Consider the following 23857-nt stretch of genomic DNA (forward strand, 5'->3'; position numbering starts at 1 on the left):
ATTCTGTCCGGGAATGAATGGAGCTAGTACTAAGACTGTCCATTCGTAGTCTTACATAGAATGAACAGCAAAAGCATTTTTCTTGTTTATTTGTTATTTCTATTGATTAGGGAACATTTGTTAGAGTTGGCTAATAAAAAATATGATTTAAATTCTTACATGTGTTATGTTTGTAAAAAAAATAATAAATAAATAAACCATGTTTAACTTCGTTTGAGGTTGTTTTGTACAAAAAATTTATTGAAATATAATGTAGGTATACAGAGCAATTATTTTATTATTTAATGAAAAAATTTTTACTTCGGTTTTAAACCACTTTACTGAGTTATATAGATCGACCGGTTTATATAAAACGGTTTATATTTCCATCGTCCTGAAGAAGGTTGAGTGCACCGAAACTGGTCGACCTATATAACTCAATGAAGTAGTTTAGCAAAGTAAATTTTTGTTTAATTTATATAATGTCAAGCCACACAGTGTTTGCTTTCTTTGGTATGTAATATTTTATTTCATATGAGTTCCACAAAGTGATTGGTGTTAATCTTAGTTTATTGAATGTTGGCTTGCAACCATAGTTCAACATTTGGCAGAATGTTTTGCAGCCAGTTCAAATTGATAGCAATGTCTTCTTGGGCACGTTCAATTGCTTGAACCTCTCTTGGTGTGAAGATTGAATTCCATTTACTTGAGAAGGTTTCAAACTGCAAAAACAAAACATGCATTAGTTGATATGTAAGTATTAGAATAGTTTTGCATAAGTTATGACAAAATTCAAGTTATTCTAATAATGTGTTTACCAGATCAATATGGTTTTGGGTCACAACTCCGGTGCCAAGAGCGTTTATTATCCTCCTGGTTCCTGATGATGCGCTTGCCCTAGAAATAAACAGAAATTTATGTAATTAGCATAGAATTGAGTAATTTTAATTCTAGGCCCTCTTTTTTATGTGAATACCGCACAAGAACCCCAACCGTCTTGAACCAGTGGGACTGTCGCATTCCTAATCGGGAAATGTGCTGAAGTAAGTGGTGAAGGGTAGAAGATGGGCAAAAGGAAGGTTGGGAAGTAATTGGATAAATACATATATATTTATAAATTTTGTTTTACTTGATATGTTTTTTTGGGTGACCGGATAAATCATCACAATGATAATTCATCACACTTTTAAAAAGTTATGTAAAGTCATGGAAAGTGATGAAACAAAAACTTTATTAACTGGGTTAAGTAGGTTAGGTTAGGTTAGGTTAAAAAAAGATTTTTTTTCATCGTTTCTAATGACTTTATATCACTTTTTAAAAGTGTGTTGAATTGTCACTGTGTTGAGTTATCATGGAACCGTTTTTTTGTATTACAAGAGAATGCATAGTATCTTGTCCCCCGTGCTAAGGGTTTACCTGTGTTGTAAAACAAAATAAAATTTCTACATTATTCAAAAGTAAATTATTGATTATGTAGGTACCTGGCATTTGGCAAACATGGCTAAATCCATATATTTCAAGCAGCATTTTGATTATGATTGGTGATCAATGAACTGATTTTTATAAACTAAATAATGATATTCTAAATATAAAGACAACTTAAATTAAAATCTATAAATTGAGCTATTAACTAACTAACTTGTTTATAAATGAACTGATTTTTATAAACTAAATAATGATATTCTAAATATAAAGACAACTTAAATTAAAATCTATAAATTGAGCTTGAAAACAATGATAAAAAAGCTACAGATAAAATGTAATAATATTGATTTACTTTTGTTGTAGTTCATCGAAGGAAGCAATAAGGAACAGCAGCGCTCTCTCCACTCCCTCAGGACCAGAAGAAATAGCCGCTTCCACCACGGAGTGTCTGTCCTGGTCGCGGACCGCTCCTCCATTGATCACACTCTGCTGCAAGAAGGCATCGAGGGTCTCGGTAGAGCCAGTGCAGCCCAGGGCCTTAAGCAGCAAGGCTCTATCTGCTGCCTGACTTTCTTCAACGTACAGAGCCCACATGGAGTCCCAGAGACCGGGGGTGCCGAGGCGAAGGCCGGCGCAGTATACGATGGGACGTAGGTTGGTCACGATTTTCGGACCTTGAGTAAAGACAACAAAGATTACGGCAAACTGTAATAGTGGCTATTATAATGAAAGACGAAAGCATGGGTTAATACACAGGTATCTCACATTTTTCAAACATCCAAGAGGCTCACTATTCCATACTAAAACAGAATTTGGCGACAGAGTTTTGAATCTCGTACGAAGCTGATTAGTAACTACAATATTTGTTAAAAATCTAATAGTACTATTTTTTTAAATAAAGTATTGAGTGTGTACTCTTATATACTTAATAATAGAGACTCGGAGTACTCAGAAAGTCAGGAATGACATTATCATTGTAATGATAGATCTGCAAGATATCAGAAAAAGAGTAAAATTCAAAAGTTGAACACTAAGGACGGGTTGTTTCGGAGAATTTGAAAGATTCATCAAATTTCAACGTTCATTTTCGGGTTCCGTGAAAGTCCTATTCAAGTTCTGTTATTATATCATTGTAGGCTAGTTGCTTGAAAAAACTGAAATAAAAACAGAACTTGAAAAAATCTTTCACAGAACTTGAAAATGAACGTTGAAATTTGATGGATTGTTCAATTTCTCCAAAACAACCCGTCCTAAGTATAAAATACCTACAACTTTTTAAAAATCTTGATTCAAATCTAAAAATTACAGAAAATATACCTACATGAATTTCAGCAATTTGAAATATTATATATTATAACTGTAACAAATTTACACAGCTGCTTCATATTTTTCTCTGCTATATGCAAAAACTGAACATCATTTTATCATTTTGAGTGAAATTCCTTCACCAAATACAAAAACCTTGTTTCTGTATGGTGAAGAACAGAGCTATCATAATATGTTAACTTTATTTGTACTACACCATGCTAAAAATAAACATTTATTTTATACTAGCTGCATTGCCCGGGCTTTGCACAGAGTTTTTAGAAATGTTATGTACAGAGTATAAATACAATACAGCTTACTATACTAATCACATCCATGGCGCCCAGCCTGATGTCGGCCTGATATCGGTCTGGTGTCGGCCCGGTGTCTGCCACAGACACTCTTCTTTTTTTAAACAGATTTATAGAAGGTGTCCGGGGTAAAGTGTACTAACTTCCGGAGGTGATTCTACGCGATAGTACAAGCAAAAAAGATAAATAACTTTTTTCGAAATCCAGATGTTTAAAAGTAGGTTTTAGGTCATAAATTTGAATTGTTTGTTTGGAAAAACAAATATTCTTCAATGGAAAAATATTTTTGTGTGGGAAAATAAATAATGGAGTTTATTATAAGTGCACTTCACCCCCGGTGTCTGGATACCTTGCATGTAAAAAAAAAAATTGTAAAAAAAAAAAATTTCGTCTTGGTTGGGAAAGAGAAGCAAAGGTCACCAATGCAGATCAGGTTTTGCTGATCGTTTGAAGAGCAGTGTAGTATTCGGATGCGTGAAAGCTGCTAACAATCCGTAAACTTAGAAAAAATTCAAAGAGTCCAATAATGTCTAAAGTCGAACCCAAGAAGGCTGATGAAAAGAAGATTGATTAGATGCTCACCTCCAGCGGTGAAGTTGGCCAGCATGTCCGCGGAGCTCTGCAGACAGTTCAGGGAGCGGGCGTTGCAAGCCAGAGTCAGGGTCTGGACACGGTTTAACTTCCTCACCGCATCGTCAGAGGCGGACTCTTCGAATCCCAAGTCTGTGTATACTTTCTGGTTTAGGTTTTCAATAAACCTCTGAAAATTAGGCATACCAACTTATTAAGAAATTTCGAAAAATGGCTGTTAAAAATAAAAAAAATATTCATTTTTAATAAATGGTATATATGTAATTGGTTATGTGCAGTAGGTGCAGTATGTGCACAGACACAAAAATATAAATATATAAAGATACATATTTTTGGGCTTATTTGATAAGGAATTACCACTAAAAATACCATTCAATACGAACATGAGCTATAAATACTTCTTACGGGTCTTAGCTGCACTTATTATGGATAATACTTGACCTCCAGGAATCTAGGAGAATGAACTGAACACTTTCCTTGCCATAATGCAGTCATAATGTATATGAGCTCTAGTTGAAAAGAAGCCCGGTATCCTACTTTTTACGGAGTAGGAGCTGCACTTGCTATGGATAATACAGGGTTTTCCAATAAGAAGTGTTATTTTGATATTCAATCGTAAAAGATCAATGGTTTCGTTGCTTGTGTGGCACGTAGCGCCGTCTTGTTGAAAGTAAACGTTGTCTAGATCAAAACCATCCAATTCCGGCCATAAAAAATCATTAATCATCTCTCGATTCTAGGAGAATGAACTGAACACTGTACTTGCCATAATGCAGTGATTATGTATATGAGCTCTTTCTACCAAGCACTTTTAAATTACATCTTTTTGAATTTCACGTTTCTTTTCTGTAATGAATGAATGCAAATCTTGAAGGTGGAAATTAACCCACTTCACGAAATCCGATGGAGCTGAAACTCAAAAGATAGACTCGTTGTTGATGACAATGCGTTCTATCAATTTTTGGTGACAATATTACTTACACACATATGGACATACAAGCATTTCTTTGAAATCGGATAGCATTACAACAGATAATATACAAAATAAATGTTGGTCCTAACCGATCGGCATTTGGCAAGGTTTTTAGCGCGGTTGATTCCAGTCCCTGAGAAGAAAGGTTCAATCGTCAGTTGTTTTTAAGTTTTATAAAACATTTTGAAATAGATGTACATATTATAATAAAAGTACTCATCACGAAGCCTGAGCTATACTTGCCACCAAGCATTCTTTCCTACTATTTCTGACTTGTTATAATTGCCTGCTTAATCTAGTCTCCTTCAACGGAAGCAATCTTCCGAACAGGCCTTCCATTGATATGCTTGGTGTAACTATAAGTGACCAGCTCAGGTACGGGGGCTCCATCGAAGCCAGAGTAAAGTTGGCCTCTCAGAAGCTGGGCGTACTGTACAGGGCCCGCAGATACTTTAATAGTACACAACTGCTCACCCTGTACAAATCGCAAGTGCGCCCTACGGTCGAATTTGGCAGCCATCTCTGGTCTGGAGCCCCTAAATACCTGAAAAAAACCCTTGACTCTGTGCAGAAACGGGCGGTCCGTTTGATAGATTCCCCAATCTTAACAAACGGACTGCAATCTTTAGAGCACAGGCGTCAGGTAGGTATGCTGTCCTTGTTCTATCGGTATTACAATGGAAGATGCTCTGAGGAACTAGCGTCATTGATCCCTTCGGCACCGGTGCGTAGTCGGGATACACGCCAAACGCGCGCCCAACATTTGTACACAATTGACACTTGTCACATGAGAACGGGTCGCTTCTACGATTCGTTCTTAAGTTCAACAGCTCGGCTGTGGAACGAACTGCCGGCCTCTGTGTTTCCTCCCTCCTACAACATGGGACTCTTCAAGACCCATGTTCACTCCTTCCTCTCCACAAAAAGACCCTCCACACAGCATCCCCAAAGATGACGTAGGCCCTGAGGGAAATTATTTTCTTCAGGGCCTCCTGTGTGGAGTAAATATAAAAAAAAAAAAAAAAAAAAAATGAAGAATATATGAATCCTATAATTTCTATACCCGCTATATCCGATTTTTTGACAAAATGATCTGAGTATGACATCTTGTTCACATTTTTGCTAGCAACAAGAGGAGCCTAAAATCGAGTTTCAAAACCCTCTTTATCGCGACCTAAAACCATGTTAAAACTGCGAGTGAGAAACCAAATCCGCTATATCATACAGAAAGTTACTATCAAAACCCGCTATATCGGATTCAACGAATCACAAGCTGTTATTTTGCCAAAATACAATATGGTCGCCGCTCTGATGCCACGCTCGTGTGTCAAAATGATCTACGCGTGAGTTTCTAAACCCGCCATGTCGGCTCAGTTGACTTTCAAAATCACGAAGTGAGTATCAAAATCCGCTATATCCATTTTATTTATCGAAATTACTTAATTATTGCTAGACATATATAGAAAAATAAATGCTTTTCGAAATTTTATTACTCCAATTCATTATATAAAAAATTGTAATGCATTTATTTATGTACGCTAGAGATGTGACAGTTTTTTGCGGTTTTCTCCAAATCAATGAAAGTTGATATAGCGGGTATAGAAATTACACGACTCATATGTATGTAGATACTTACCACGAAAAGCGGATAGTTGCCTGTGCTGAGCATGCGCAGGTTAAGGTAGTTGAGAGAGCTGGTGGCGGCGGCCCACGGGATGTAGTCTATTTCCTTGGCCAGGTACTGAGCCAAGTCCAGTGATACGTTGTATGACTAAAAACAAGACAAATAAGTATTATTTTTCAAATGCTAGATTATTTAATTTTATTTGGTTTTACGCCCAGCCGGGCTTTTACATGGATTTTAACAATATTAGTGAAAAACATAACAGTAACATAAACTAATATATAAACTAGAAAAATACTAAATATAATACAAATCACTGAAACTACATAAACAACGCTACTATAATTTGTAGGATTCAACAAAGTGCTGGTGTAGATTACGCTTAATTTTATAAATGGAGTCAGTGAATACATATTATCTAAGTTTATCTAAGCTAAACATCGTTCCTAGTTGCTCTGGAAATTTATCCCAAAATTAACAGAAATAACTCGTTTTTCGACTCAATCTTAACTTTAAATAGTAAATCATAAGTGTAAAATCATCATCGAGTGTTATCTCGGGCCCCTCTCCAAAATCTCCCATTTTCAGACGTTCTGTTATTGTTACCTGACTACCCACTGACTGACAAAACCACAGAAAAAAACTTTTGGATCTGACCATAGAAAAAGCCACAGAAAAAACTTTTGGATCTGACCATAGAAAAAAACCACAGAAAAAACGTTTGTATCTGACCATAGAAAAAACTAAGAGAAAAAAAAAACAAACAAATCAAACAATCGCCCTATCTATTCCACAGACAAAAAAACACATAACATAACATTTAACAAAAAATACAATACAAGTGATATGTAAGACATTAAAAACAATAATTCCTGAATGGCAGATTCCCCATGTACCCCCCCAGGGGGTAAAGATCCCTTCGAAAAATCGGGAACTACGCCATGGTCACCGATAATCCGGAGCCGTATCAGTCCAGAGCTAGCTAAGTCTCCAAAACAAACCCGAGCCGAAAGTAGAAAGGTCATGGATAAACAACAAAAGAAGGGAATCAAGACCAATAAGATGGCATCAATTTCCACTTACACCAGCTCTGCTTTTTCTACCACCGCCGCTACTACAAAATCCTCACCAACAACAGTCATATCCAGTCTGGCGCTTCTTTCTACCCAAGAAGACAAAACTCCTCCCATCAAGACCAAACCGATCGTGACTCCTATTCAAACCCCCCAATTTACTTCTTCTCAGAATATGAACCAGTCCGAGTCAGCCCTAAAAATTGTACAAGTTGCTACTCTGGCACTGAAAGCAGCAGAACCTCTCAAGAGTACAATATCCAAAGAAGTCCGCGAAACCATAATTTCATCTTTACTGGAAATAATTGAAAAAGGAGCAAACTTGGGACAGCAACTTCATGCCCTGGAAGTCCAACTACTTGAAACAAAAGTAGAAAATGCAGAATTTCATCTTAAGGCAGAAGAAAGGCACTGCAGGGAAATAAAGGCCTGTGCCAACGCTCAAAAGACACCCCTTCTCAGTTATGCCTCAGCAACGGCAAATCGAGGAGATGACACTAGACATGCCATAATAGTTTCATCGTCAGAGCTAGGAGCGACGTCGGAATCTATTACATCAACAATAAAGGATATCATCAAGCCAGCAGTCCTCAGGGTGGGTGTCAGTGGACTGTCGAAGGCCAAAAATAACAAGGTAATTATTACTTGCCCTAAAAAGACAGACGCCGTAAAAATACTGACAGAAATTTCAAAAGCAAATAAAGGATCTCTAAAAGCTCAAGACGGCAAGCTGCTCCAACCTACAGTGATCCTCAAAGGAGTTGCAAATGAATATAAAGACAGTGAAATCCTCCATATGATCATTCAGCAAAATGATCTTATCTATGAAAAAATCCAAGACCGAAAACCAGAAGACTGTATGAAGATCCTTCGAACCACAAAAAATCGAAATGAACAATTAAGGAACATAGTACTAATAGTCGACAGTGAAATAAGAAAAGCACTACGCAGTCTCGGCCGTATCAACATCGGGTACATGAGGGTGCACGTGGAGGATTCCTCATCACTAGTTCAGTGTTTCAAGTGTATGGGATTCGGTCATTCCTCTTCCAACTGCAATGCTACAAAAGACAGATGTCTCCACTGCGCCGGCGAGCACAAATCGATGGTGTGCCCAAAAAAGGACGATGATTCAGCAACAAGGTGTTGGAATTACAGTAAAATTTCTACCAACAAAGATGTTTATTCGCATAAAGCAAATAGTAGACAGTGCCCTTATCGGCAAAAAATGGAAGAGAGAGCCCAGCAAAGAACTGACTATGGAAAATAAGGGACTTAAAGATCTGAATGAGGAAATTGAAGCCAAATTGAAATATGGAAATTCTATGTCATTTGAAAGTCCAGAACAGTGTGGTAAAGTATTCACAGAAAAAAAACTTTCTCTGAAATTGCTAACATTAAATATCCGAAGTCTAAACCGCAATTTCAATGACTTTATTGTATTACTTCAGAGGATTCAAGTTAGTTTTGATGTGATTATTCTAACAGAGTGCTAGCTAAAAGAAACATACCAACCAAAAGAAATTCCTAATTATAAAGTATATCACACTGAAAGTAATTATAATCAAAATGATGGAGTTATCGTTTACGTTTTGGAAAAACTAAAAATCGTTGTTAAAGAACCTAATTTCGCAGAAGGAAATTGCTTATTAATAAAAATAGAAAATGATATAAGTATTGTAGCCTTATACCGTTCACCATCTTTCAGAAAAGTGTCGACATTTTTAAGTTCTTTAAACTCAGTACTCTCAGAAGTAAATCACTTTCAAAATGTTATTGTAACGGGAGATATTAATATAGTTTTGCTGAACGAAAACCATCCAAATACTGTAGACTACAATATACTCATGGCGGAGAAAGGCCTTAAAAGTGCAATTCTCCTACTAACACGGGAAAATTCCTGCCTAGACCACATTATGGTAAGATCTCGTAAACGAATCAATGCTATTGTCTGCAACACAGCTATCACAGATCATTTCCCCGTAATACTGGCCTTAGAGACGAAAATTGTCAGAGAAAATAAAATAAAAAATATCGAAACTCTCCTAAATTTTGAAAAAATTAATGAAGACATGTTGAAACAAAACTGGACATCAATATTGACATCATCAGACGCAAATCTTGCAATGGAAATTTTTGTTCAAACTCTTCAAAATACAATAAAAAAATATGAAACCAAAAAACAAAAAAAAACAACAAACGAACAAACAAACGCATTACAACCATGGATTAACAGAGGCTTAATAAAATGTATTAAGACACGAGATAAGATGCACAGGCAATGTAAAACACATCCACAAGACGAGACCATGAAATTTAATTATCTTAGATATAGAAATATGTGTAAAAAAACTATTCACTCTGTAAAAGAGGAATATTACAAAAAGAAAATCGAAAATAACTCACAAAACCCAAAGAAAATTTGGAACGTAATTAAAGAAATTGCTAACATAGCCCCGAATAAAATCACAGACATCTCGCAAATCAAGACGGAGCAAATCTCGACAAATAACGCCGACCCTGATATAAATAGACTTAACACTCTTAACAAATACTTTGCAACAATAGGACAGACACTTGCCAATACGTCCCTAAATAAGATGAAAACAACAGAAAGACAGCTAACTTTGAACTACAGAGCAAGAAGAAGCCAACAAAATTCTCTTTTCCTTCTACCAACAAACAAAGAAGAAATTAATAGGATAATCTCTGAACTGAAACACAACTCAGCACCTGGAATAGATGGAATCACTGCAAATGTCATAAAGAAATGCAAAGAAGGTATAATAACACCGCTAACACACATTTGTAATCTCAGCATGCAAACTGGAGTATTCCCAAATTGCCTCAAAAAAGCAATTGTGTGTCCTATATTTAAAGGAGGAGATCCGTCTTCTCCTAGTAATTACAGGCCGATCTCTCTATTGAGCATTTTATCTAAAATCCTGGAAAAGCTTGTTAAAGTAAGATTAATGAATTACTTTAATAAGCACAAATTAATCTCGCCACAACAATTTGGGTTCCAACAGAAAAAATCAACTGAACATGCGATAACAGATATGACCGAATATTTGGCGAAGAATTTAGATGCTGGTAAAAAATGCGTGGGAATCTTTCTAGATTTACAGAAAGCGTTTGACTCAATTTCACAAAAAATTCTATTAAGGAAATTAGAAATGATGGGTGTGAGAGGCATCCCGCTCGCATGGTTTGATGACTACCTCTCGGAAAGAACTCAATTGGTAAAGAACGATGGAAAGTTAAGCAACACGGAAAAAAATTTATTCGGAGTACCCCAGGGCAGTACACTTGGACCAATACTTTTTCTTGCGTATATAAACGAACTATGCAAAATAGACCTAGAAAATGGGAAAATAATATCATTTGCCGATGATACAGTTTTACTTTTTAAAGGAGAGACATGGGAGGAGATAAAATCAAAATCTGAAACAGGTCTAGTAAAAGTATCAAAATGGCTAGAATGCAACCTCTTGACATTAAATGCCAAAAAAACAAATTCAATGTTTTTTTCTATGAACAAAAGAGGCAAACCTAACAGTGACATAAATATAAAATTACATTTAAATGACACCTGTACCCCAGGAACATAAATATCTCACCCATGCGCATGTCAAGACCTTGAAAAGGTGCAATTAGTCAAATATCTGGGTATTTTAATAGATGACTCTTTGACCTGGAGAGCGCATATTGAAAATACGGCCAAACGAATAAGCAAACTAATTTTCTTCTTGAAAGATATACGCAACATTGTTGATAAGAAAACCATTAAAATAGTGTACTATGCTTTGTGCCATTCAATTATCAGGTATGGCATACTAAGCTGGGGCGGTGCGGCCAAGACTATACTAGATCCGTTAGCCAAGGCACAAAAAGCAGTTATAAGAGTGATGGATAAAAAACCTTACATGTATCCATCAACACCCTTATTTAAGGAAACAAAATTATTAGATGTAAGACAGATTTATATACATGCACTCATAATGTACTATACAAACAATCCCAAGCTTCATAGTCTTGTTGATCACAGCTACACAACAAGACTAAGGACGGGTTGTTTCGGAGAATTTGAACAATTCATCAAATTTCAACGTTCATTTTCGGGTTCTGTGAAAGACTTATTCAAGTTCTGTTTTTATATCATTGTAGGCTAGTTGCTTGACAAAACTGAAATAAAAACAGAACTTGAAAAAATCTTTCACAGAACTTGAAAATGATCGTTGAAATTTGATGAATTGTTCAGATTCTCCGAAACAACCCGTCCTAAGATCAGAACAAAGGTTGATAGTACCAAAAATGAACACATCGTTTGGACAACGTTTCCATATATTTCTGGCTCCTAAAGTCTATAATGGGTTCAAGCAGCAATGCAGTAAGATTAAAACAGGCCCTCTTCAAAAGAAAATAACCGTATGGCTCATAGAATGTGGCAGAACCAAATCAGAAAGCTTCCTGAATGAAATTATTGTCTGACTGAAGAAAGACCATTAAGTGAATTCATTCCGACTTTATCCATATTTTCGCATATATATTTATTATTTTTGTATAGTTGTGTTTAACATTGTATAATTGTGTTTTTATTTTATTTTATATGTTTTTTATATTTTCTTATAATTTCTTTTTTATATTTTCTTATTTATTACCACCATAATACGGGCATTTGCCTAGTTTGGGGTATTAATAAAAAATAAAATAAAATAAAATAAATATCAATAGTACCCACAAACTTGTTGCCCAGATCAAGTATCCTATTGGCTAGTGAGTGTGTCTGAAAGTAGGTTGTGTATGTATTGTAGAAGAATGCAACATTTTGCCTTTTGTTTCTGACTAGGAATTTAACAGTGGCAATGATGACAGAACTGTCAATTAAGTTTTTAATAACTCTGTGTAACACAACCAGGTCTGACATAATTCTCCCGTCAGACAGTGTTATTAGATGCGATGGATTGATCAAACTGACATAATTTATGTATTCAATTGGAATTCTGAGCTTAAAATTTACCTACCTAAGATATTCGTGCTTAACTTTTTCTATATTGTTGGAGTGAACTTTATAGAAAGGGGAGTTTCATGTTACAGACATAGCATCCCCCTCCAAATTGTAACTCCAAATGTGACATATAATCACCACTTCCCCGCTTGTACAATGAGTTTCCGGATACCGTGTATATACCTTTATGGTTTCACCACTCATAAACGCCTGGCATCTCTTTTAATTTAAACTGGTTTAAATATATTTTCAAAAGCTTACCAGCCTATCAGTTTTAGCAAATTCAAACGCATCAGTGATCAACTGAGCTCTGTTGATGGGAGGGATGACTTCAAGATCTTCGTTCACAAGGGCCGTGGTCAAAGCTGCCCAGTTGTCAAGGTCATACATGACGCGGTAGAATCCTGAAAACATGAAATTTTTTTTATTATTTTACGCAAAAAATAATCTTTTCGGTAGACATACCAAGAACCATATGCCTTAATGAAGAATTTAATGTCCACAGCTTCGTTTATCTATCTATAAATTTAATTATAGATATGACAAACTATCACTCACTAGCAAATCTTAGTTGTGTTGCGTTGTTAAAATATTCTTTCAAACAAATCAACGACCATGTATCAAATAGGGAAATTTGACGTTTTCTTCAAAACGACGTATTATTTCCAAAGTTTTTATCACTGCGTTATACTCACTTTATCAAGGGTACTTTAACGATGAATTAGATAAGGATATCTGTAGAGATGTAATTATTATGCAGAAAATTAGAATAAACAAAATATGTATATTTATACTTATTGTCTTGTGTAATATCGCCTAATATAATGCTAGCTAGTCTAATAACTTTTGCATTTATAAGAAGACTTTGGTATAAGATAGTAAACCCTATTATTGATTTTGGTATAGCTACTTCTGGTTTAGAACCCCCGGATACCCAAATAAAACTTTTAATGCAAAATGTGCAATTTGTAAACGGATTGCAGTACAGACATATCTGTGGATGGATCTGTCCGGCAGACACGCAGACAGAAATCACGTCGCTCAGCCTGTGTCGTCACGCTCGTCCAGACTTGCTCGCCCTTGAACACTAGGCTGTAGATGGCAGATGGGAATGATATATGGGAATGAGCTCTGAGGAACTAGCATCATTAACCACTATGGTGCAGATTATACGCGAAATAAAAAATCTTTCCTTCTTCAAAAGGGGGTCTGCTCAGAACTAAGAATCTCTCTCTCCTCTCCTAAATTGACCCTCCGAAAATGTGACATAGGCCGTGAGGATGACCTCAGGGCCATTTCTGTAGTGTTTAAAAAATAATATTCAAGAACAGGAAGAACTGATTTTAATCAATAAAACTAATCGCCAAAAGATACTTGTTTATCAGTATTAGTTTAAATTAGCTGTTATCTTTTTAGTGACCTTTCAGCAGGTACGTTACATAATTAAAAATATAATTATCTGTTTGAGATAAGATAAGTAAAGGAATCTTTGATTTGTTAATTTTAAAATACATTAATCCCTGAATTTTTGTTTGATTGTCGAAGCTAACCTGTTTAAAACCAATTAGTTAATGTTATCACTAATTAATCCGATAAATATTTTTCAATTGCTTGAAAAGATTATCATTTTATCAAAATGGGCAAATAAATATATTTATTATATTAAAGCCACCTATAAGCTATTATATGATTTATTATTAGAAAAAAAGGTTACATAAAAAAACAAAAAAAAACATTGTTTATTATCAAGAATCAAACCCATGAACCGTTTATGTAATAAAAAGCTTGACAACCATTCGTACACGACGCATACATGGAGTTTTGTCCATGGAAATGCAGTCTATATCGATCTAGATGAAAACTATTATATCGATCTGAAAGAAAACTATTATATCGATCTGAAAGAAAACTATTATATTGATCTGAATGAAAAAGAGTTATATACTGCTTTAAGGCCTGCCCTGCTTATGTATATAACCAGTGAAGTTGTACAACGTGACACCGAATCCTCTTGAATGGATGAAAATCTCCACCCACCCTACGACCCTGTAGCCATCGTCGATTTTTGAACCATTTGAGGAACAAGAAGGATGTCAAAATTTATACAAAAACGTTGATCCAAAAAAAAGTCACCTGTGACGTGCTTGTTGAGCAGGAACCAGCCATGATTGGGATTCAGGTTGATCGTCAGTGGCACGCCCGGGGCGAGCCAGCCCGTGGGCAGTGTGTTATTGAAGTCGGGTTCGACGGCCGTGGCCCAGTTCACAGGGACCCAGTAGCGCTCTTCTCCCCACTGTGTTTTGTTGGTGAAGTAGCGATACTACAAGAGAAAAAACACATCCATATGATTTGTAAAAATCATTTCTTATAACCGCTTCCTACGCAGGAAACCCTTTTGGACTGAAGGCGAAAGACTGCTACAGTCACCGTACTGACCTGAGGGGTCGTGGTGAACTCATTAGCAGACCTCGGATGTGATATACTAGCAATTTTGTTGCGGACTAAAGTACCGTTTTTCTCCATCCCTGGGAAGACTTCTTCACTAAACAGCGTCCGGTGTAGTCGATGTGTGTATATATATAGTCGATGTGTGTGTTTATATATACTTAGAACCCATTTGTGCATCATACGATGGTTCCTAATGGGTCAAATGGGTCCTAAAGGAATTGAGTGAATGAATCAAACAATAAACAATATAGAAGATAGTCCCCTTTGTCAGTTTTCTAGAGGCTGAATGACTCGATGCCATTGACAAGCTGAATAATCTCAGCATCCAACTTTGATCCCCATCAAATCTCCTCCACCTTACAAAGAAGAAGAATCATCCCTTAACTATCATCCCTGATGGCCATTTTTTGGGGATGGCATTTAGTCGAAATTGTAAAAAAATACTAAGTTCAGATATCGCGCTCTTGGAGAATCAAAAATGCAGTGAGATATGACAAAGTGATTTTATTTGCAACCAATACAAATAAAAAGCTCTACATTTTTTGGTTTCAGGTAATTAGATTAGGGTAAATGTTCATCTGATGGCAGATAAATAGTGTACATAGTTACGAGAACAAGAGTTGGCATTAATGTATTCGTATAATAACATCTGTAACGTAGGTGTAGTGTAATAGTCTAAGTCCAAAACATGGGTAAGGGTAAGTATTTACCTGATGGCAGACGACATAGTCTTGTTCTCCAAATACCCTTGTGGCTATGACAATGGGGAAACCCTTTGCGTTGGCCCATGAGTTGAATATCTCTCCCAGATCAGTTGGCAGGGATACATTGAATTCCACCGCAGCGTTGTTCAAGGCTGCGTACAAGATCTCAGGTCTCGCACTTCCTTTGGGACTGCAATATTAAAAACAAAATAAAACAAACCACATCTTGCAAAACTGTTATATTTTCTTGGGAATCATTATTCAACAGCTAAAAGTCATTGGCAAAATCAACACAACCTTTTCTTATCTGTGGTGTGTATTTACTACTCATTGCTTCTAATAACTTTAATAACTCCATAAATATAGTAAATTTTGGGTTCCGATTTTAGGTATTCCTCCGTTATACATTTATGCACTGTCAAAAATGTCAAAAATCGGAAACAAATATACCAATACAATAAACCGTGTGATACTAATACGCAAAGAGTGTGCGAGGAAATGATACGCTATTGATGTCCTGCTTTAATTCGCTATGCGGGACATCCTCACGTCTGCAGTTGTATTTTGATTTAGACCATCGATACCTACGACCGCACCTCTGTGTTTGTGCCAGCAGGCAGCCGCTAGCCAGTTGGCCGCAAACCGTCGTTAGATGTGGACCCCTCACACGTTTCTTTAGCATCTACCGATGGTTTTTTCATGTTTTCAGCAATTAAATTACAATTATTATCACTTTTGATATAAAATATAATAAACATAATTGATTAGCTATGAATATTCATATTTTTCCGATATTAAATCGCTTATTTTGAGATGTGTACTGACTACACAGCACCGGAACGCGTGGATTGTTTTAGCACAGTAAGGGAAAGGTTAAAGAAAAAGGGTTATCGTTTTATCTTGTGTTTAAAGAAAGTTGAATATTGGAGGTTGCCCACCAATTTCCCATGGCGTTCTAAGGAAACAGATGGTTTCCTCCTTCACCGTACATATCAAGACTCTAATTTTTTATTTTTAAAGGAAGCTACTTTTTATAAAAATGAGTCTAGACCCCCAATGTCCAGGCATACAGTGTTAGTGGGCAGTATGCAAGTGCCTACATGTTGTTAGTTATATAACTAGCTAACATCTTATGCCTGCCAGAAAGTTTAATAATACATACATTGATCTAAGGTAATCGCCAAGTCCTTTCTGGAAAACGCTTTCGCCAAGGATATGCTGAATCATTCGTATAATAGAGCCAGCTGTGAAAGAAAAAGTAATTATATAATTTGGTGTAGACTAATGCTCTTATTTACAAAGCTTTCCTCCAAGTGTTCTTTTTCAATTTGGGAGGTGGGTTTTGGTACCGCCGCCCTAGAAACCATTAATTGGATAACCAACACCTCTGTCGTAGGTCACCCCAAGTGGTTCTCTACGTTTGGTTTAGCAGGTTTTGGTTTTTACGTGATTTAGCAGGGATGACCGGGTTCATCAGGTGAGGTGTGTTCAGAACGCCCCTACCCAACAGATACGTGGCGTGCTGGATCGGGATAGGTCAGTTTGGGGAGATCCTCTGACCTCTCCAACTGATCTCTCTTGATCCATCGCCTTGCGCTGCAGCGGGCAAGCATAGATCATACATCCGTCCCTCCTCAACACACTGATCCCTCCTACCCCTTTCCTTCCCAGATCTTCCTCCCCTTCCCTTCGTTAAAAAGACTCTCCACAGATGATCCCCAAAGATTACGTAGGCCCCGAGGGAAATTATTTTCCTCAGGGCCTACTGTGTGGGTTTAATGTTAAAAAAAGAAAAAAAAGTCTAGCGCTTTCGGTTAAACGGGAAACTCGATCTCGAAGAATTTTATGGTCACTTGTAAAGGACAAGTAAATGAAGATCACCGATGTATCAGGCTTACATCAAAAGTCGAAAGTGTCTAGAATACAGTTAATTAAAATAAAATCTAGAGCCCCCCATATTTCTTTAACTCACCTTTTTACATTGCCATCTGTTGCGTATCTTCAAAACAGTTATTGCAAATATAATTTACTATTAAGGTGGATACTGTTTTCTATACAAACTTTGAGGAACCAATGACGGTGATAGAAAAGATATAATTCCATTAATAACTAGCAAAGTGGCGAATACCTAATTTTTTTAAAAGGAAGTAAACAAACTATTATTATTTAATTTAGGTATATTTCATCATTTTTTAATAGATAGAAATTGTCTGCCATTGCCCTTCTAAATTTCCTTAACGCCCCCTATTTTTTTTGAGCCTTCTACTGCCCCCCTGAAAGTCTCTAGCGCCCACAAGGGGAGTTATCGTCCACTTTGAGATAGACTGGTCTAGAACGTCACTTTCAGTGGCTCTTCACAGGACCGGGAGGGATGCATCTGGCAAATATCATATCACGTTTTTCAGCAATGAGGGAACGACTAAAGAAACAGAGTTTCACATTCTTATGGAATTTTTAAGCACTTGCCTTTTTGGTAAGCAATCACATTAAAGTTGGCATCGATCTCTTCAGGAGAAAAAAGTACGTTGTTCATGGCGTTTGTGGTTTCCAGAGCATCCTGCTGCATGGAGCGACCGTGCTCCGTGATCACAAACTGCTCCATCATTCTCCATGATGGGTAAATCTGCAAACAATACATTTCCTCATTACCATTATTGAATGACATTAAATTCGCAAGCTTTTTTTATATGGCCTGCAGATCCTAACCTAATGTAATACTACTGAACTTCAGATGAATTACTCTTGTCAATGAAATAGCTGCAAGAATAATACGCTACGGTGCAAAGGGAAATTGCTGCCTGCTTCACCAACCACATTATTGGCCTATCTTTCGCCTCGCGAACAATTAATTAACTCTTGTGTGTAATAAAATAACAATAATTTGAGTATCTTTTGAGTGTATGTGGTGTATAATCTGGGCCTTCGTAGTATTAAGGTTTTAACTTGTTGAAAGAGGTAACAATATCGTCACCATTATTTTGGTGAATTTGTATAGGTAAAGCATTGGGTGACGAAGAAGCTACGGAAGAAATGTCAAGTTTGGGAATTTGTAGCAAAAAACTTTTTGAAAATAATCTGCGAAACATGTTGCAATGTCAAAATATCCATCATATTTATTGTCATAAAAATACATGTTACTAAGTTTGTCACAGCCGCGGCGTTTATCGTTCGTTTAAGACTAAAATCAAGTTGGTTAGTTATTATTCTGTTCTCTGTCTCACGTGTAAATATTGAGTATTATTATTGTGTGCGCATTGAACAATTACACGTGCAACAAGCACGTAATCTGTGTCGTACCTGTCCTTAGGTGGTTTAGGTGCAGTTTGATTGTTTAAGCTTACCTGATCTGTGTTGAAGAACTCGAAGAAGGTGGCAAACCCTTCGCTGAGCCAGAGGTAGTCCCACCAGGCCGGGGTGACCTCATCTCCAAACCACATGTGCACGTTTTCGTGTGCGATGGTTGCAGCTACGTCTTGACGGTTGAATGTGCTGGTCTCATTGTTCTCCAGCATGTATTCTTCCCTAATTTACATAATACATATATATTTTAATGTTTTAAAATTTTTGTTTTTGTTTCTGGTTTGAATGAGTATTTAATCTTCTTTCTCAGGAACTGGAGTCGACTACTCTACCAATTTTGCCAAATGCCAATTGGGTAGAATCGACATTTATTTCTATAAATCCCGAAGTGTTGCAATGTCAGGAGGAAAAGAAGGAAGAGGATTCTTGGATATATCTGGCTATATATATACCTACAGATTATGCTAATAAACCTTGATAATACCACTTCAAGCAACAATGACTCTCGATCGTGGTCCGCTATGAACACACAGATTTTAAATATTGATGACAACATTGTATGGCAGTAAAATAAAAAAAAATTACTGTCTTACCTGTAGGTGATCAATCCCCAGTTCTCCATAGCTCCTGCTGAGAAATCTGGAAGAGCAGCATTGTCCATTTTGCTGATGGCATACGGGACTCCGGTATACCTCTCCAAGAGCTGGAGACTTCTCTGTCCAAATTCCACTGAGAAGTCTAAATCGTCCTTGGCGTTCGGCCTGGCGAAGGACCTGAACTTCTTGGGGTAGATCATCGGGCCGTGCTCTAGGTTAGATTTGTAATCGAAGTCCGAGACGATGAAGGCGATCAGGTAGGTGGACATGATGGGCGTGGGCTGGAACTCGGTCAGAACGAAGCCTTCAAGTTCTGGCCTAAATTAACCAAAAATATGCATCAGTGAACCCATACAAAATGTTATAGCATGATCTTAATCAACGGTGTCTTTTCAAAGCCTGTCAAGGTAATATCTGGTGTTTCCCAAGGATCCCACCCTGGTCCGCTAATGTTCAAATGTCATTGGATCATGTTTTCCTTTTGTATTTGTACCCTAATGAAATACATATCACCCCCTTAAGTTTAATGGTATGCTTAATGAGAAATGTGACTTGTTTGTTTTAATTTTTTTAATTTTCTTCCATTTCTTCTTGAAAAAAAAAATTTTGATTTTACAATATATGAACATCGACCAAGATAATACCAACTAACAAAAATGATAACATACGGGTAATACACTGCTAGTTGAAACTAATGTCTACATTTTATTTTATCTTTTATTTTAGTTTCAGTGGCAAAGTTTGTACATGATGTAGGTATAAAGTTTAAGTATAAATACAAATTTTTTCACAGTCCTCACCACGGTTTCCTGTTCTGAGGCGGCCTGCAGCTTTTAAACTGTATTTAGCTTCAACTTGTCTTTACATCGTATTCATAATGTTTGTAAGTTGAATATCACTTTGTTCTCTAAGCCATATTTTTACTTTTGTTTTAATTATATTCATTTTCGTTATTTTTTTCTGTTTGATGTGGTAGAACATTTGGTAGAGCACAATATTTGGCTTAATTCTGTGTATGTATAATTTTCTTGTATCACAATGTATTCAAGATGGTGTGACTGATGTTTACAACACTATTTCAAGTTAATCAAAATTAAATTTAAAAAATTCTAATCATTGAGGAAGAATATAATACATATTAATAAATCAACAAACAAGACACAAAATATAAAAAATAAAATTACAGTCCCAGCTGGGAATCAAACCCAGGATTTCTGTCTCACCGTCTATCTTTATATGATTACTTTCAATCATTAAATATTACATTGATCGGTTTACAACCTTCAAAAGTTATTCCAATTAGTTTTAAAAGCATTTTGTACGTACAAGGTTCCTGTGGCATTAAGCACATCGGTGTTGGCAATGGTGTGGTAAGCAGGGGGGGCGTAGATGTTAATCTGGAAGACAGCCTTTAACCCGGGCTCATCATAACTAGGAAATACTTGGCGGGCGCTGGTCGACTCCATCTGGGTGGTGATGAGGAACCTGGTAAAGATGATAGCAAGGAATCTTATATACAGAAAAATATATTGGTAACCCTCGCCATTAAACATAAGTCACTGATAAATCTATTTCCAGAAAGGCCATTTTTGCATGTTACAATTTCCAGTGACAAAATACGTCACTTCAAAAGGAAGTATATTCTGAGTATGGTGGACCATTAATGGTGGTCATAATGGGACCCTGAGGTTATTCCGCCAGCTGACGGTATTGGGAGTTACTTGATATAGTACAGATGTGATTCTGGGAAACTGGTGGAGTGTACATTCTTCCACAGTTCTGTTTTTTGTAGTTTGTATGCATCAAGGCCCCCTTAATGCACGGATACTGTGTATGTCACTACGTGTACCCCATCACGAATCTTCACTTAAAAGATTAAAAAAGTCGAATGGGGCATATTTATCCGGGGGCTAAGTAAGAATGTTTTTTCATACCTTTTTTCACCGAGATCATTTACGTAAGACGACAGATATGCGCCATCATTGTTCTCTCCATAGAGAGAAGAGTAGGAAGCCAACACGCGATATGTCTCCCCCCTCTGCAGCTCCTGGCGAAGCTTCAGCGTCAAGAACTGCGTATCGTCTGTCTCCACACTCCAGGACTCCAACAGTTCTCTAGAGTCATTCTCCCCGGTGACTGATATCTCGGTAATGTTCATCCTGTAGGAATGCAGAACTATCTCAGCAGTGGGCTCTAGTGCGATGATAAGGATGTCCACCTCCCCCAGGAAGTATTCCTGTTGGTCTGGGTCCAGGGTGAGGATGAGCTTGTAGGAGATGGGGGCGGTGGTGTTGGGGAGGCGGTATTCCGCCCCCACTGCCCTGCTGCGAGGGGGTGCCTGCTTGTAGGATGTCAGCATGGGCTTGCTGGAGCCGAGAGCCACCAAGGCGAGCACGGCCACACATATCACCGAAACTGACCTCATTTCTGGGAAAACAAATAAAATAAATATTTTCGTCGAAAGCAATCACTTTGTGGTTTAACATTTTAATGAAATAAAAAGCAATATTTTTTTGTTTAAAACCACGAATTTTTATTAATTTTAAGACCGACCGGTTTCGCTTCACTCGAGCATCGTCAGGGTACAAAATTAAACTAATCAATAATACAAAATGTGTCATTATATATACATACAGAGGGAGAGAGAAAGTAAAACAAAAATGAAACAACAATATATTACAAGAAAACGATTAGTGTATATAAATATTATAATACTAGAGAATAGGCATTAATAATTGTAAGGTGATTAAGGGATACTGGGAATTTTACAGTTTACAGGGAATATTCCCAGTATTGAGCTTTTTGACAAATCTAATTGATTATTCAAAAAGTTAAAAAAAGTAAAATTGAAATGGTTATAGTCATGTTTGGTGACAAGATCTGAATATCCAGGAATTTGCCCATTTTCCTCTGTCCCCATCTCATTCCCCTCCCCACTATCTTCAGCCTCACACCATACCCCAACGGATCCCATAGTTTCACCTTCTCCAGACGGCTGTGAGCAGTTGGGATTCTTGTGAGGTATTCAAATTAAAAAGAGTCTCTTTAATAAATCAAATAAAGATATTTCTTCATTTATTCGAATGACGATTGGACATTGTTCCGTTCCTTCCCACCTTTTTAAAATTCACGTCCTTGACTCCCCAGATTGTACATTCTGTGGTCTAGAAGTGGGAACTTTAGATCACATATTTTTTGGATGTCCCTCTCTAAACAAATATCCTCTCTTCTATCAAGCCTTATCTAAAATTGCCGGCACTCCATTTTTCATGACTTCAATTTTCATTATAATTTTGTAATTTGTCTATTTAAATAAAATTAATATTTAAATTTACCTTAAATTTCTCCATAATTTTAAATGATGGCCAAGAACACCCTTGAAGGGTGAAAGCCAATAATAAAAAAAAATAATAAAAATACAATGGAAAATACTACAAATAAATAAATTAATATCTCTGCCACAATCATTACATAATGTTATGTTCATAAATTAATAAAAAAATAAATCATTGAAGAAGAAGATAATACTAATAAATTTATTCAAAACATGAAACAGAACAAGACACAGAAAAATAAATAGACGACCGTTACAACTAGGAATTGAACCCATTATCTCTTGTCTTATCGGAAAAGAAAAAAAAATGTTTTTCAATGTTTGCAAAATTATTTATGTTTGTACATTTATTACAACACACGGTGATTTAGCCTAATTCAAGAGTAGTAAATAAATAAATAAAAATGATTTATTATATATTAACTATAGCAGATATATAAACAGATATACAGTAATAATAAACATCACCCAGTTGCGGTTTCGGGATAAAAACGAATAAGACCGCAGCGGACCTGGGAGGTTGTCGCGATAACTTAACGGTTTAGAGAATGCATGGTGTAAGAGCCTGGCGTTTAAATGTATAAATAAATAATACATAATATATTTACAAAGATTAAGAAATAAAACGAAATAGTTGTGGCATATGGATGTGAGGCGCTGACACTGACAGTAAAGATGGCTGAAATGCTGGATACTTTTGAAAGAAAGGTGCTGAGAAGAATATGTGGACCGGTGAAAGAGGACGAACAGTGGCGTATCCGGCACAATAGAGAATTGTACGATATAAATAAGGCCCCTAGCATCTCTGCACACATGAGACTCCTCAGGCTGAGATGGGCTGGTCATGTACAGAGAATGCCGGATACACGCGTCCCAAAAAGAATTCTGACTGGTCACCCAGGTGGAAAGAGAAAAGTGGGAAGACCCAGACTGAGGTGGGAAGATGAGGTAAGAGGGGATGCAGCACAGCTTCTCCAGGTGACAAACTGGAAGTCAGCCGCTGAGGACAGGAGGAGTTGGAGGCGACTGTTGCAGGAGGCCAAAGCTCGATATGGGCTGTAGCGCCATCGAAGAAGAAGAAGAAGAAGAAATAAAACGAAATAGTTGTACCTGGTTCGAATATGACTGACAACTTGGCAAAGTCAACTTCTTTGGAGTCAGATGCAGATTTATACGTCAGACAACA

At 36.8% G+C, this 23857-nt stretch overlaps 1 protein-coding gene across 1 annotated transcript; it reads right to left on the reverse strand.

Moving 5' to 3' along the window:
• Positions 1–235: 235 nt before the first annotated feature.
• On the reverse strand, positions 236–23857 carry LOC149423291 (aminopeptidase N-like). Its single transcript, XM_089632708.1, has 15 exons — positions 23782–23857; positions 21272–21764; positions 20664–20822; positions 19335–19655; positions 18783–18963; positions 17908–18064; positions 16604–16685; positions 15448–15631; positions 14423–14609; positions 12551–12693; positions 6221–6355; positions 3603–3780; positions 1757–2078; positions 798–876; positions 236–701 (listed from the first exon to the last, which is right to left on the reverse strand). The coding sequence occupies exons 2-15, from the start codon at positions 21760–21762 to the stop codon at positions 549–551; spliced, it is 2772 nt and encodes a 923-aa protein (XP_089488834.1). The 5' UTR covers positions 21763–21764; positions 23782–23857; the 3' UTR covers positions 236–548.

The sequence above is a fragment of the Hesperophylax consimilis genome, chromosome 6 (assembly GCF_061612785.1).
Source record: "Hesperophylax consimilis isolate HC1 chromosome 6, BYU_Hcon_1.0, whole genome shotgun sequence".
NCBI classification, from domain to species: domain Eukaryota; kingdom Metazoa; phylum Arthropoda; class Insecta; order Trichoptera; family Limnephilidae; genus Hesperophylax; species Hesperophylax consimilis.

Coding starts and splice junctions, on each gene's coding strand:
- LOC149423291 (XM_089632708.1), bottom strand. CDS start 21,762: ATGAGGTCAGTTTCGGTGATATGTGTGGCCGTGCTCGCCTTGGTGGCT. Junction 18,964..19,334: donor TGGGGATTGATCACCTACAG/GTAAGACAGTAA, acceptor TATGTAAATTAG/GGAAGAATACATGCTGGAGA. Junction 12,694..14,422: donor GCTCAACAAGCACGTCACAG/GTGACTTTTTTT, acceptor TCATGTTTTCAG/GATTCTACCGCGTCATGTAT.